The sequence below is a fragment of the Megalobrama amblycephala genome, linkage group LG15, assembly GCF_018812025.1.
Source record: "Megalobrama amblycephala isolate DHTTF-2021 linkage group LG15, ASM1881202v1, whole genome shotgun sequence".
NCBI classification, from domain to species: domain Eukaryota; kingdom Metazoa; phylum Chordata; class Actinopteri; order Cypriniformes; family Xenocyprididae; genus Megalobrama; species Megalobrama amblycephala.
In genome coordinates this window covers 31,962,656-31,978,449 of record NC_063058.1, presented here as the reverse complement: position 1 = coordinate 31,978,449, position 15,794 = coordinate 31,962,656, and the positions used below count along the sequence as shown (strand labels likewise).

At 38.9% G+C, this 15,794-nt stretch overlaps 1 protein-coding gene across 1 annotated transcript; it reads right to left on the bottom strand.

Annotated features, from left to right (window-relative positions):
- Window positions 1–1,738: 1,738 nt before the first annotated feature.
- Window positions 1,739–15,539, bottom strand: LOC125246974 (immune-associated nucleotide-binding protein 9-like). Its single transcript, XM_048158135.1, has 3 exons — window positions 14,944–15,539; window positions 4,423–5,043; window positions 1,739–4,106 (listed from the first exon to the last, which is right to left on the bottom strand). Exons 1-3 carry the CDS (start codon window positions 14,957–14,959, stop codon window positions 2,923–2,925), a joined length of 1,821 nt encoding a protein of 606 aa, XP_048014092.1. The 5' UTR covers window positions 14,960–15,539; the 3' UTR covers window positions 1,739–2,922.
- Window positions 15,540–15,794: the final 255 nt, after the last annotated feature.

The following is a 15,794-nucleotide window of genomic DNA, read 5'->3' as shown; positions in this document are numbered from 1 at the left end:
ACTTTTAGCTTATTGTTTTTTTTTAAGACCACCAAATAGACTTTCATCATATTTATGGTAATTGTTTTATTCAGTTATTCAAATATACATTATTCAAATATATTGTAAAATTTGTGGTAAATGGCAGCAAACTGTCAGACAAAATCTAATGTTCACACTGGATAAGATGAAACTCTCATTCAGTATGTGCACTGGCTAACAGCTTTTAAGATCATTTATATAATTTTACATGGCGTTGTGAAAGGTGTCACGGTTGATGAATCCGCTGTCTCATTCTGGTGTCTGTGTGTTTGTGTGGGTGTGTCTGTTGATTGTTTCGTATGGGCGTCTCCGCTGATTGTTGATCAGCGGCAGCTGTGTGCAATTCCCATATGCCTATTTAACGCCTTGTCTTTCGTCTCGTGTTTGTCAAATCGTTGTTTGGAATCCTGGTGTGTGTCCTGTGCTCTCTCGTGTTTGTTTGTTCCCCGGAGTGGATTATCTCGTCGTTGTTCCTGTTTCTGTTCTTCGTTGGACTCTCACATTGGATTTACTCACGGACTCACGGCACCCACTCACCTCACCACCGGATTCCCGCTGCCCATCGAAGTCCCTGCGTCACCACTCTCCTGTTGTCAACATCATTCGCTGACTTTCTACCTGTGTGTGAAGCTCTAATAAAGACATTAACTTGCAATTGCATCTGTCATTCTTTCCGTGACAAAAGGTTATTTGCCTAAAGTGAAAAATCAGTTGAAAAATTTTTTTCACCATTATAAACTTAAAAACTAGCAGCTGTAATTTATCATTATTTACTGTAACCTGCTTTACAGTATATTACTGCAAACATGTAATGCACTAAACATTACAGCTGAGTATGAGTTTCTTTCTTCGGTCGAACATATAAGAAGATGTCATCTCAGCAGACAGACCTGTATCCTTTCAGATATTGATCTTGCGAGAATGGACGAGGACACAAACTTCATCCTGCATTATTATTTCCTCAACATATATGGCATAACCTGCTAGCTATCAAGCTCAATTACTGTTCATGTGTGTTGTGTGTACAGTGATGTTGAGAACGAGTGTTCAATTCATTTACCAATGTCAACGATAGCGTCACCTTTATTTCTATAGTGCTTTAATATTTTCCAGGAAACTAGTCTTGTTAATAAAATTAAACAAATGCAGCTGTTTTAAGTTTGACATTTAAAATTTAATCAGGTAGTTTGTCACAAAGAGCAGACAATGAGCAAACAAATGGAAAACAAGACTATGAAAAAGAGCATAATTATACTTAAAGCAAGTTCTATTTCTGAAATATTTAAGGTGCTTGTGCTACTTTCAACAATTAAATGGATCCTAATAGTTCACTTTGATGGATATATCTGATTTTAAAATGTTTTAGATCATATTCAGTTGCAGGTATTACAAGTTTCAGCTCCACAAGCCATGAATCTTTGATGATCTCACCTTGAACAAAAACGTGCCCCTTTCAGAAATGTTTTTAAGCTATGTCTGGCTTGATCTAAGGCCAGTCTGTGAAATCAGGCCTTAGACGAATCTCTTCTCTAATAATCATCTGTCCATCTGATGACAATGAACTGAACCTCTGACCCCTCACTAGATGACCTTTACTTTTCTATTCACTTTCTGACCACAGCTGTGTGCAGTAAACACTCGTGTCTATTATGCTGACAATAGATAACTGACAAAAGAGTTAATGCTGTAGTATGAAAGACGCAAGACTGCATTTGGATGATTAAAAGTTATATTCTTTATAAGGATTTATTTCCGTCACACTCATGACATACATATAGTTTTGTTACAGAGCTTAATAACTTGTTTTCAAAGACACGGATAATGGCTTCAAAACAAACAACTAATAATTCTGCTGAATAATATTCATCTGAGGCAGACAGTCATTCCTCGTGTTTGCTGACAACAGGTGAGCCATAGGATCATAGTGTGATATTAAACATAAACATCTAATAATGAGTGTGTGATGTGAATGAGTGTCAACTTTATGAATAAAAAATGAGCGCAAATCAAACAGCCAAGTTTGTGCTGTTTCCTCTCAGAGTGTCTCTCAGAAATCAGAGCATGCAGGAATAAAATACTGAAATACTACATCATACATGTTCTACTATTCTGTAGGCTAAATATTTGATTTATCTTGATATATTTGATTTTTGATATTTTTTAATTATTTATACCTTGTACAATATAAGCACAGCAAGCTCACACATCATCTGCGTCGCATCTCTGCACATCTCAGAAACAAAACCATGCAGCGCTCTGTCAAGAGCAGGCTAATATACATAAACATTTTCTACTCCTTGATATGTCTATTTAAATATTTTAAAGTTTGTATGATATTTCTCTGTCTCTCTCTCAGAGACGGCATCTATACATTTATATTCTTTATAATTTGTTCAGATTTGCATTTGTATAGTATTCTTTCAACCACTGAATATTTTCTCTTAACTTCCATGAGTGACATTAGTCAGTACACAGAGATCCTTTGTAAATAATGTTATAATAAAAATAATTATTTTATCAGTTATGCAAAGCATATTTGTCCAGTGATAACTACAAAGTAGCTGAAAGTAAACCACAGTACAACAAACTCTGATGAAAATCCGATAAAATAGATACAAATGCAACACTAAATAATCATGATATTTCTTTCTTTTCTTAAGATAAGCTATTTCTTATCCAGTATCATGTTTTTGTCATCATATTAAAGGAGAAAATCATCTTTAATTTGGAAATGAATTATCTGAGAATTTTGTAAATGTAATATTCAGGTTGTACTAAGAACCAGAGGTCTGGAATCCATAAAGAAATAAAGATAAAATAAAAATGAACGTAAAAGTAAAATGAAACATTTCTAAACTCAAACTTCAAGAAAACCAATATAATACACACAGAACTGGAGAATTAGCCAAAAATCCAACCCACCATGTCTTGAACACCACCATACGCTGCTCCAACAGCTGCTCCAAGAACAGGAACTTGGTTATCCCACTCAGAAGCATACTTTACTCTGTTTGTTAGTTTTTTCTCTAAAGCTTTAGCTACTTCTCTCTCAAGTTTTTCATTATATTCACGCTCTGCTTGTTCTCTAGTTTCAAGTTGAAATTTCTCCTGGTATTTTTGTTTTTCTTTCTCATGTTTTTCTTCCAGGTGTTTTATGAAGTTCTGTTGTTGTTCTCCTAGAGATTTTTCTTTTCTTTTATTCTCCTCTTCAAAAAGTTTCTGCTGCTCCTCCAGTTTTCTCTGCAGCTCTTTTCGTACATTCTCATCTGTTTCTTTCTTGATCTCCTCTTCTTTCTTTTTAAATTCCTCTTCACTTTTTCTCAGTTCATTCTGCATCTCTTGTCTTTCTCTCTCCTTTTCTTTCTTCATTTGTTCTATTTCAGCTTCATATTTGGTTTTCAGCTGCTCTTCTTTTCTCTTGATCTCTTCTTCTTTCTCTTTCATGATTCTCTCTTGTTCCTCTTTGATGTTTTTCTCCACCTGCTGGAACATGTCATTGGTGTAGAAACTCCCTCCATTTACTGCCACCATACAGTCAATCTTATCCAGCAGCTCAGAAACCTGTTTTCGAACTTTTGTCTCATTATTGAACACATGGTATCTGTTTCCACACTGATGGATGAGGTATTGTAAGTTATCGTCACCTTCAATAAAATCTTGAATTATTGTTCCTCTCAGTTGATCTCCTCTGGTGAAAAGCACCATGGTGTACATTCTGGATTGATCACCAAACATCTCCTGGATCATCTTCACAGCATCTTTCTCCTCTTGAGTGAATCGTCCCAGTTGAATCACCAGCAAAAACACATGTGGTCCAGGTGCCGCCATTAAGACACACTTCACAATCTCCTTCCTGATCTCAACATTATCAACTCCAGTATCAAACAGTCCTGGAGTGTCGATCACAGTTATCTGTCTTCTGTCGAACTCTGTCGTTTCTTTCTGACACTCTTGGGTCACTGACTTTGAAGTCAGTTTTGATTTAAAAGCTGTTTTTTTCAGTATGGTGTTTCCTGTTGCACTCTTCCCAACACCCGTCTTTCCCAGCAAAACAATCCTCACACCAACATCACTTTCTGTTTCAGCTGCCAAGAGCAAAGATGAAACAACTATTGCAGTGATATTCTTCAAAAACAATTTCACTACAAAGCATCTTCACATGTCATATCAAAAGGAATTTTTTTCTGCCATTATAAATTTGGATTATGAACAAATCAGAAATATGCCTCATAATTGAAAACACTTTTAATAATTACAAGAACAAACACTGCAGTGTACTTACTGATTAATATAATATGCTATAATGGGCATAACTTAAACATAATTCAGGTAGTTGCATTGTGAAATTATTTATGAAACTGTGTTATTGACAGTTTATATATAACAAACTTTTGAACATACCAGCTGTTTTTGTTTTTTCCATTGCACTTCTCAGTTCCTCTATTTCAGCTCTGTGTTTGTTTCTCTCCAGCTCAATTTGATCCTGAAGGTACATGAATGTTGTGTAGGAACTTCCTTTGTTCTCCTGTACCATATTCTCCATATCCTGCAGTAGATCTGGAACCTGTGAGATGTTCTCCAGAACAAAACAATGACCTCCAAATGTCTGAAGAGATGTCTCTGTCTCAGCAGCTGAAGAATGAAATGGACTGGTTTTAATAATCAGATTACTAATCATGCCCTTCTCTTGGATTATGAGGATCATCATGTGTTTGTTGAATCTTGAGCTGAATATCTTTTGGACCTTCTTCATTTCTGCTTCGTCTTCATTATTAAGTGGGCCATCAGGAACAATGAGGAGGAAAACATGAACTCCAGGATCACAGAGAGACACACAGTTGAAGGTCTGACACATCACTTCCTCCTCTGAGAGCTGATTGAGAGCTGGAAGATTCACCAGACTGATCAGACGTCCATGAAGCTCCATGTGTTTCTTCTCTCTTATAAGTTTAGATACAGACATCTTCAGTTTTTCATCACTTCCACACAACATCAAGTTCAGCTTCTGTTTTCTGGTGACACCTTAAACAACAACCACCAAATTTATTATTAGAACATATTTAGATAGCTACAAAAAACAACAACATTGCTGCTTTTTGTAGAACTGCTTATAGCTGATTCCTCCATAGGTGAGTGGAGTAGAAGTATAGAATGTCTTATTTTCGGCATGCTGATGACACCCAAATACTCTTGCCTTTTAAACATGAGAATGTCTAAAAGCCCATTTTAGATTGCTTGGATAAATAAATGAATGAATGAATGAATGAAGCATTTATATAGCACTTTAAAATCTTATCAGGGGTCTCTCCTCAACCACAACCAGTGTGCAGCATCAACTCGGATGATGCGACAGCAGCCACAGTACAACGCCGCCAGTGCGCTCACCACACACCAGCTATATGTGGAGAGCAGAGAGAGTGATAGAGGCAATTCAATGGATGGGGATTATTGGGAGTGTCAGGACTCGGGTTTGATCTGTCCGTTTTCTCTTGCGTAACTTTGTTTTTGTTTTTCTTACTGCATGTGGCGGTCGCTCTCAGCTGATCTCACTTTGCAATCAGTGTGGCCACTTGCACTATATCGCAGCTGTTTATTATTTTTATTATGTTTATTATGTTATAACTGTTTATAACTGTTATAACTGTGTTTATAACTTTATAACTGTTTATTATGGCTCGCTATTTAATCTCCTGTTTTCTTTCTTTTCTTTGCCAGTGCATTTTGTTTCCCGTACAATTCATGTACCTTTTTGTTGTTAACCAGTTTTCAGTCTTGTCGTTTGGTGTTTCTTTTGTTATCTGCCCAGTTGTTCCGTTGGATCTTCGGATGGTCTGAAACCCTTGTTTAATGGATTTTCCGGTCGTGACTTCACTCATCTAATGTGCCTTACTCTTCAGGAATTTCCTCTTGTTGTGGTGGTCGGTCTGGACTGATCTTTATCAACTGCTATTTGACAGTTATCATGGACTGGGATTAATTCTACAATTCTACGTCCTGATTTTGCTGAGTTAGATGCGTTCCTGGGTCAACATATTTTGTTGATCCTGGAACAACATTCTAGTCTGAAAATTTAGTCTTAACCCTATTCCTACCCCTAAACCTAACCCTACCCATAAGTTATCCCAAAAATCAGAGGGAAATGATAGATGAATAACACTGATGTAGAAGCACCAATTCATGATTTTAAGCCTAAACACGACATAATCTGTAAACTTGTCCCTCATTGTCACAGACACGCCAGGCTCATCACTCACCCAATCACATCGCACTCCCTCACCAGAGTACTGATCACGCACACCTGACATTCATCACCATCCCAATCAGCAGCACTAGAAAAGACACTTATAGCCACTCAGTCATTGGCTGCGTCCGAAAACTGGAAAATGCTGCCTTCCGAGGACACATTTCAAGGTAGGAAGGCATCAAGGCACGTCCGAATCCAATGTTAGCTTCACTTCCTGTCTCATGAGATACCTTCCTCAGATCGATTTTTGAAGGAAGCATAGATGTATCCTTAGCTGCCTTTGATATCCCACAATCCTGTGCTTTCCATTCTGTGACAGTTGAGCTAGAAAAATAAAGATGGCGTCCGAAGGTTGCGTTTGCTGCTCAGTTTGTGTATAAATGTACGATTTTGATCAACATATTTCAATTTTGATATCATTTCTATCGAGAAATTACTACTGTAGTAATTAAATATTTATTTAGTTCTCACCAAAGCTTGCGCTATATTGCTGTAGATCATTAAACTGTTACGCTGCCTCAGAAGTCTGTCCGAAATCAGTTTCGTAAGGTACCTTCATGCACAAATGCTGCCGTACAAGTCATTCTCTTATAAGACAGCGAGGCAGCAAGACAGCTACCTATGTTTTCGGACGCAGCCATTGTCTGGTCTCGTTAACGCATACTTACCTGAATGCTTACCTTACAGACTCCTCGAATGACTTCTTACCTGTCTCCTAGATCCTCTGTGTTCTCCTGTCTTCCGTGAGTGTCTCTGTGTGTCTTCAGCTCCCAAGATCATCCTCCATCCAAGAATCCTAGAAGAAACAAGTATCAATATTCCAGTCACCTACGATCATGAACTCTATCTGGCTTCACTCACCTGCACTGCTCTGGTTGTTTCAATAAACATCATTAACCTTTACCTGTGTCTCCGATCCCCTCTGTACTGTAACAGAAGACCGGACCATCATCGTCTGAACAGCCACGATGAGCACTTCAGATCCTTTCCAAGACCTGGTAACAGCACTTCGCCGCACTCTCACCAGTACATCCACGCCAGCACCACCAGCGTGCACTTCTGCATTCCCCGCTGCAGCTTCTTCGCCGTCTGTGATCGCCAGTCCCATGGCCAAACTGGCGCCCTTCTCTGGTTTGGTGGAGGATTGCAATGGTTTCATCCTACAATGTTCACTGGTTTTGGAGATGCAACCGCATGTATATCCTGACGATAGAGCTAAAGCCGCCTTCATAATTCAACAAAGCGCTCCGCTGTGCTGAACCACTCTGGACTCAGAATAGTCCTGTTGTGCAATCACTATCAAGTTTCATTAACCATTTCAAAAATTTTTTTTGGAAAACCAGCATGGGACTCGTCAATTGGTGAGAGACTAAGGTTAGAGGGAGAGAGGTCAATTGGTGAGAGATGTAATTTAAAACAAGGTTCATTATCTGTTTCTGATTATGCCCTACAGTTCAGAACCCTAGCAGCAGTGAGTGGTTGGAACGAACAAGCCCTCATTACCTGGTATCATCACGGTTTGGATCCACGTGTGCGGTTGCATCTCGCTGCATACAAGGATACCATTGGGCTCGAGAAGTTCATCCAACTCTCAATAAGGTTCGCCACTCGTATGCAGCTGTGCATTGAAGAGCACCAAAACCAGCAGCTTTTTCCATCCTTCCTCCGCCAGCCCGAATCCGTCAGCTCCCCAGAACCAGCCAGCAAGTGACAGAGGAGGCTGACCCAGAGTCTATGTTTATATTGTTGTCGTCCTGGGCATTTCAGAGCTGATTGCCCCAGTCTTCCAGTACGAGCTACGGTGAGTGTCATCCTGCCTTTGTTGAATCATAAAAATCCACTCACTATTGTTGCCAACCTTACTGCTGCTGCTGTTTGTTTTCCAGTTAATGCCTTCATCGACTCTGGGTCAGCTGGAAACTTCATCTCCAGAGCCCTCTGTCGCTAGCTCAACCTCAAGACTACAGTTACGCCGAAAATCTACCAGATCCACTCAGTAACGGGACGTCCTCTCCGTCAAGTATGTTAAATGGTGGGACCTCTAAAACTGCAAATTGGTGTTCTACATCATGAAGAGATCCATCTGCTGGTTCTGGAGGATTTAACATCTGACGTGATTCTGGGGCACCCATGGTTAGAGCAACATGTCCTGTCCACCAGGAGATGATCGGGTCATGTCCTGAAGTGGGGTAACCAATGTTTTCCTGGATGCTTTCCTGAAGTTCCTGTTCCAAGTCCTGTTCCAAGTCCACAAATGCCATGGCAGTCCTTAACATACGATATCAACATTATATCACTAACATTAATGTTGTTATTGTTACAGCTTAACAGACTGCAGCTGACCTTTGCTAGCCAGCTAACCTATTATAATAATGTCATTCTATTACTGCACAGTGTTGCCATATGGCAACACAGACATTTTATCGATTTACCAAAAACTAATTTCATAACTTTCTCGAATGGTGAATATATCATAACTTACCTGAGATGATGTTAACGATTTTTTTGTGAATGTGACATGGGCGGGTCCTTGTTTGTTACTGACGTTTTAGTTTGCTTTCAGCAACTACCGACAAGAGACGGCAGTCTGTCAAATCGCGCCACAGAAAAAAATTGCATGTCATGTGACTTAACCAAAGCACATCATTGGCTAAACTAAGGTCTTCTCTTACCAAAAACCGAGAATGTTCTCTTAAAGAGACAGTGGCAAGGAAATGAACACAAAGAGTATGTTGCCATATGGCAACACTATGCGGTAGAGGGTTAACCAATTTGATAAACTTCATCTGTAACACTTAAGTGATTTGTGTAAGTGTCCAAAACTATTTGAAAGTTGAGAAACACTTAGACATCAACACTCATAATACAAACCAACTGATAATTTATGGCCGTTTTTTCCACAACTTATAGGGAATGGCGTAGGACATATGTAAGCTTTTTGAAGAATACGGTAGGCACTAGGAAGTCTGGCGGAAGCACTTTTGTGTTTATAAAGCATATGCATTTTCTTTTTTTTTCTTTTTTTTTGGTGAAAATGAATGATCGTTTTGTTAGATAAGACCATTATTCCTCGTCTGGTATCGTTTAAAGCCCTTTGAAGCTGCATTGAAACTGTAAGTCCAATTTAAGTCCACTAATAGGAGAATAATCCTGGAATGTTTTCATCAAAAACCTTCATTTCTTTTTGACTGAAGAAAGAAGGACATGGACATCTTGGGTGACATGAGGGTGAGTAAATTATCAGGAAAAAAGAGAGGCAGACAGCACCGTGGCTCAAAACGAAATCAGACGGAGCACGTAATTGAGTGGAAATGCAAAAGATGTGGAAGAAATAATGGAAAAGGGGAAATTTGTCCAGAAAAAAGTACTGAGTGCTGCAAATGCAGGAAAAAAGGTTATTTCGCTGCAGTTTGTAGAACCCAAGAAATACATAATGTCAGCAAATCACAAAAGGGCAGCAACTTAACGCATTTCCTGGGTGAGTTAAGTCACGTTGAAGACAAAAGTGGAGCATGGATGGTCACACTCCCAATTCATGGCACAACCATAGACTTTAGAATTGATACAGGTGCAGATGTAAGTGTCAATTCTGATAAAACCTTCCCTGTTTTGAAGTACAAGCCACAACTTAAAGTTAATGTGAAACTTGAGAGCTCAAGGGTACATTGCACTGCAGAGGACAGATCAGAGCTAAGACTACCTTTAAAGATAAGCAGTATAGTTTTGAAGCATTTGTGGTGACTGGTCCCCATGTAAACAATCTCCTAGTTTGAGTTACAGCAAGTGCAATGGGTTTAGTTAAGATCCTGGAAGAACTTCAACCCATTTCTTTTTCTGAACTGGGACTAGTAAAGACAAAACCCATTAAAATCTGCCTGAAAGAAGATGCTGTACCATACAGTGTGCACACTGCAAGACAGGTGTCCGTGACCTTGCTTTCAAAGGTCAAGGCAGAGCTAGAGAGAATGGTACAATGTGGTGTCATTGAGGAGATCACTGAGCCTACTGAGTGCTGTGCCCCTATGGTGGCTGTTCCAAAGAAGAATTTGTGTTGATCTAAAACATACAAAATAAAGCTGTAAAAAGAGAGAAATTTGTGCTGCCAACGGTTGATGACATCCTTCCTAGACTAGCACATGCCCAAGTTTTTTCACAATGCAGCTAGTGGCTTCTGGCAGCTGCCACTGTATATAGACTGTGCTAAACTAACAACATTCATTACTCCTTTTGGAAGATATTTTTCCGCAGGCTACCATTAAGGATCACCAGCACACCCGAAAACTTCCAATAGGAAATGTCGGCAATCCTCAAAGACCTGGAAGGAGTTTCAGTTTTCATGGACGATATCTTAGTATTTAGCAACACTCCAGGGGAACACAAGCAGCGACTGCAGAGGGCTCTGGAAGCCATTGACCGGGCTGGTCTAAAGCTGAACAAGGAAAAGTGCCTGTTATGGCAGAGTCAGCTCAGGTACCTGGGACATGTCAAAGACAAGGAGGGCATACGCCCGGACACAGCCAAAATCAAAGCTGTCACACATCTTGAAAAGCCGAAGAACATCTCAGGACTAAGGGGAATGCTAGGAATGATTCATTACCGGGGCAGGTATGTTCCTCATCTCTCTGAGGTTATTAGACCTTTCAACGAGCTGTTGAAGAAAGCTGCAGTATGGTACTGGGGATCTGTGCAAGAGGAGGCCTTTGAAAATGTAAAGCGTGTAAAAAAAAAAAATTCACAGACGCTCCTGTACTAGCATTCTATGATGTCTCAAAGCCCACAGTCGTCAGCGCAGATGCGGTCTGGGGGGCATTTTGCTGCAGGACCATGACGGACAGCTGAAACCAGTGGCCTACTGTTCCAGGGTGTTGACCGATGCTGAAAAAAGGTAAGCCCAGATCAAAAAGGAGTGCCTGGCGGCTGTGTGGTCCTGTGAAAAATTCTCACGGCTCCTGTATGGATTGGAAAGTTGCATCCTGAAAACCGACCATAAACCACTGATTCCATTGATCAATGCCAAAGATCTTGATTCAGTCCCCCTGAGATGTCAAAGGATATTACTGCTGTTACACTGCTGTTACGTGTTCAGATTGTTGCCTCCTCCCCTTTTGTTAATGGTGTTTTTTCTCCCCTTTGTTATTGGTTTTATGTTTTTCCACTGTTTCTGTTTTAGGTACTGTGATTGGTCATTCGTTGGCTGTGCCATTTGTTCAATGCTGTTATTTAGTGGTGATTCACTTGCTTGCTTGCTTGCTTTCTTGAGTGTTTGATACAGAGAATGTCTTATCTGAACTGAAAACTTCATCAGCCCGGAGATAAAGAAAAGAAAAGTATGTCACGTGACTTACATCTTTCAAACATGCAGTACTGACTCTGTTTAGACACATTAGGGAAGGAGCAGGTACAACCTTGTGTAAGTTTTGTTTAATAGATAGTGAAGCTTTAGTTATGGCGTGAACGCTGAAGATTTCTTTATTTTCTGGCTTTGTTTTTAGTTTAGAGGGCGGGGAATTAGTTAGTGAAAGTTTTGGTTTTGTTCTTTTCGTTTGTTTACTGCCGCTCATTTTCTTTTCTCCATGGCTTGTTTCAATTTATTTTAATTTCTTTGCTTTGTATTTAGCTGTAAATAGGGATATTTGGTTGGTGTTTCCATTTGTGTAAACTTATATTCTTTTGTAAATAAAGCGAACCACTTTTTGTTACGTTGATTGTCCTTGTGTCACTCACCTACAGTACTCCATGATTATAGGTTGTGTTTAAATTTTATTATGTGTGTCTTCCTCATAACTCTATGCCACCAGGGGATGTAACATAATTATTATTAATTATAATTATCCCGGATGAGCCCAATTTATGTTACGTCCCCTGGTGGCATAGAGGTTTGCTTTATTTACAAAAGAATATAAGTTTTTTTCTCCTTATAGTGGACTTCAATGGCCTCCAAACGGTTGAAGGTCAAAATAACAGTTTAAGTGCAGCTTCAAAGCTGGGATGACATGGAGGGTGAGTAAATTATCAGGAAAAGTTTATTTAAAAGTGGACTAATCCTTTAAAGTAAAAATGATTGATACACACAGCTTTCAAAAGGAAATAAATAACAAGTACTTTGCGTGTATTGTTCATTATGTTTATTTTCATATAAAAGCAACAGAATTTAAAGGGGTGAAAAACTGAGAAATCAAATTTTCCTTGAGCTTTTGATATATAAGAGGTCATCATAATATAGGAATATCCTGTAAGTTTTAGAGCTGAAAACATCCTTGTTAGTCCAATAAAAGCTTTAATTGACACCAGACCCAGAAAACGACAGGATTTTCAAAGTGGGGATCTATAGACATCAAAGGGCAGCAAGTACCACCTCCGCAGAAGAAGATCAACGTCTACTTCATCACTGCCTGTTTAGCCCCGCCCACCGCTCCACACTTGACATGCAATAGTAACATAGGCCTTTGTGGTGCTAAACCAGATCAAGCTACCAAGCAATAAACATGCCGTTGATGATTACAAAGTATTGTGCAGTGCCTGGACTCGACAGTAACGCAACATGTCAGTAACTGTGTTCATTCTATGCCTGATTTGATATTAATGATGTACAGTCAGATGTTCTTTGTCTGTGTGTCAGTAAATCAAACCAGTGACTAAACGTCACCTTGCGTTGTTTCTCTTAGTAGGATGAAAATAATCTGTTATTTCATGGTGATTAAATTATATAAACAAAGCGATCAAAGCGATCCTTTGCAATCGCTGGAGCAGCGCACGCTGAAGCTGTCAATCAAACAGCGCAAGTTTATCAGTGACTGATGTGCAAAACTCACGTTTTATTCAACAAATCTTTTAGTTATATCGCTTTTGCACTGTTAGTGAAGATGAAAGCATTCGTTAGTGTACAGAAACCGTGTTGCAATGACGAGATCACTGCTTTCATGCGCTCAAGATGTCTGTGATCGGCTACAAAGTTCATCTCTACAACCTTTCATGCCACAATCTAAATGTAATGCAATTTCACGATTAGTTAACCTTAGAGCTGTAATAATAAAAACACGCTAAAAGAGAGAGTAATAAGTTATTTAATATGCAAAGATGTTAGCCAATCACAGCAGTGGGCGTTTACACTGAAGTCTCACAGCAGACATGCCCCTTAAAACAGAGAGTTCAAACCAGAGGGCTAAAATCAGGGTAGGAAAAATGCCTTTTATTTATAAATTATTACAATTTTGGATGTAAAAAGCATATAACATTATAAGTGCACCCCAGGAAACATTATAAAACAATAAACCAATGAAGTGCATGACCCCTTTAAATTACATCCAGTTTATCAGCAATAAAGCGCACGAGTGTGAATCCTGCGATATCCGCCTTTGATTTCATAGGTGTCTGATCCACTACAAGAAGAGAGAACTGTTCATATTGCCTGCACTTTTTTCACTCCTCCCCTCACTACAGCCGCCTACTCTCGGCTGAAGTTCAGGAAAATCGCATCTCAAAGCCTATTGTTAATGATATGCTAAAGCCTGCCGGCACGTTGTTGTGATTGGTTACAAGGTAGTCTGTGACATCACAAACACCACCGATTTTAAACCGCGGGTTTTTGGTTTACTGCAGTTTTAAACGTAAAATACTCAGCAATGGTGCTGACTTTTGAATTTGCACATAGTTTGTCTTAAAGCATATTAAAAACACTACATAGACATATAAACAACATTAAAACTTGATTTTCACCACAGAGGGTCTTTAATATATGGATGTAGGAGCGCACGATGGTCACAAGAGGGCGCTCTTCCGGGGAAAAAAAAAAAAAAAAACTTTCGTGCACGCCACCCAGTCATTTTGCGCCCTAGGCAACTGCCTATGCCGCGGGCCGGCCCTGCATGTGTGTGTGTGTGTGTGTGTGTGTGTGTGTAGGTGTGTGTGTGTGTGTGTGTGTGAGTGAGAGAGAGAGAGAGAGAGAGAGAGATCTTTCAGTGTGTGCGAGGCTGCAGCACCGAATTATCTCAAACTGATGAAAACACGAGCGGACACAGCGACTTTACTGGCTTAAATATTACAAAACCAAAAACCCGACATTATCTGTAACAAACCTAGTGAAAAACAGCAGCACACTGGTACTGACTGTATGAGATAATGACACAACATATGTATACAACTTGAAGTTTCTTTCATTTTAGTAGCGAACCTTTCACAAAATCATTCTATAATGCAGCGTAAATCATCCATAATACAGCTTCTACTTTTCAGATTTAATTTCTTCTTCTTCTTGAGCACTTCTTGTGTCTATTTGCCTCGTCATGACGACTCGCTTGTTGTATTCCTCACTTGTAAGTCACTATGGATAAAAGCGTCTGCCAAATGAATAAATGTACATTAATGTACATTTATTCCGATAGGCTATACAACCTAACACTAACACTTAAAAAAAAAAAAGAAAATGAAAATGAGCATTTCCTATAACTGACTAATAACTGACTTTTCATTGCCATTACCAGGCCAGTAACAGGCGAAATTATTTACGAAATTAATTACGAAATTAAAAACGCTTTACGTAAAAAACACATTTTTATTAAATTACCTTCGGAGTTTTCTAATTTCAAGCCAGTGAACATAATTTATTAAGAGACAATAGGTTAGATTATGGTGGATATTTAAAGCTTGGTTAATTAAAGCTGGTTAAAGTGAAATCTTACCTGATCTGTGCGCCATGACTCACGTTCGCCTTGAAGGTTTTGAAAACGAAAGAGTGAATCTGATTGACATTCAAACGAGCAGGAATGAAGCTTAGCCTATGCGCGCTCTTTGTGGAGGCGTTCTAACTTTAGTTCCTAAATTCATTAGCTTTAACATGTTTTTTCTTCATTTGCCTATAATTGATTTTTCTTTTTCAAAAAAATTAAAGATTTTGATATTACCAAGAACTTTCTTGTTCTTTTGAAGATGCGTTACACTTTTAGATTTGATTAGATTTATAATGATACTGAATCAGGAGGGAAAATGTTAGTTTCTTGACAGTTCACCTAAATATGCTAATACAAGTAAAGACATCACCTGAACTGAATATTCAATTAGAGTTTACTGGCAATGACTTTATGATTTTTTCAATGGAGAAAATCAAAAGCATCAGAAATACAATTGTAAATGTACAACCTTTGTGTTACGGACAGGGTCGGAGACAACAGGAATACAAGGTGGTATTTATTGGACAGACAGCAGTTACAGACAGCAATGCAGGTAAGTAAATAGCAGATATAGACTTTGAATGACCATTCAAGCTAGCAGTCATTAAGCCCCTCATTAAGAAACCACAATTAGATCCAAATGTATTAGCACATTACGGACCCATTTCAAATCTTCCATTTATGTCAAAAATACTAGAAAAAGTGGTGTCGCCTCAATTGTGCTTGTTTTTGCAAAAAAAAAAAAAAAAAAGGATTCAGGCTTCATCATAGCACAGAAACTGCGTTCATTAAAATGAAAAATGACTTACTTCTACACTGTAAAAAAGAAAAAGTTAGTTCAACTCAAATTTTCAAGGCAACCG

Bases quoted from the DNA above. Each gene is read 5' to 3' on its own strand.
- LOC125246974 (XM_048158135.1), bottom strand. The intron at 4,107-4,422 runs GTATGTTCAAAA...TGCTCTTGGCAG, and splicing joins GGAAAAAACAAAAACAGCTG to CTGAAACAGAAAGTGATGTT.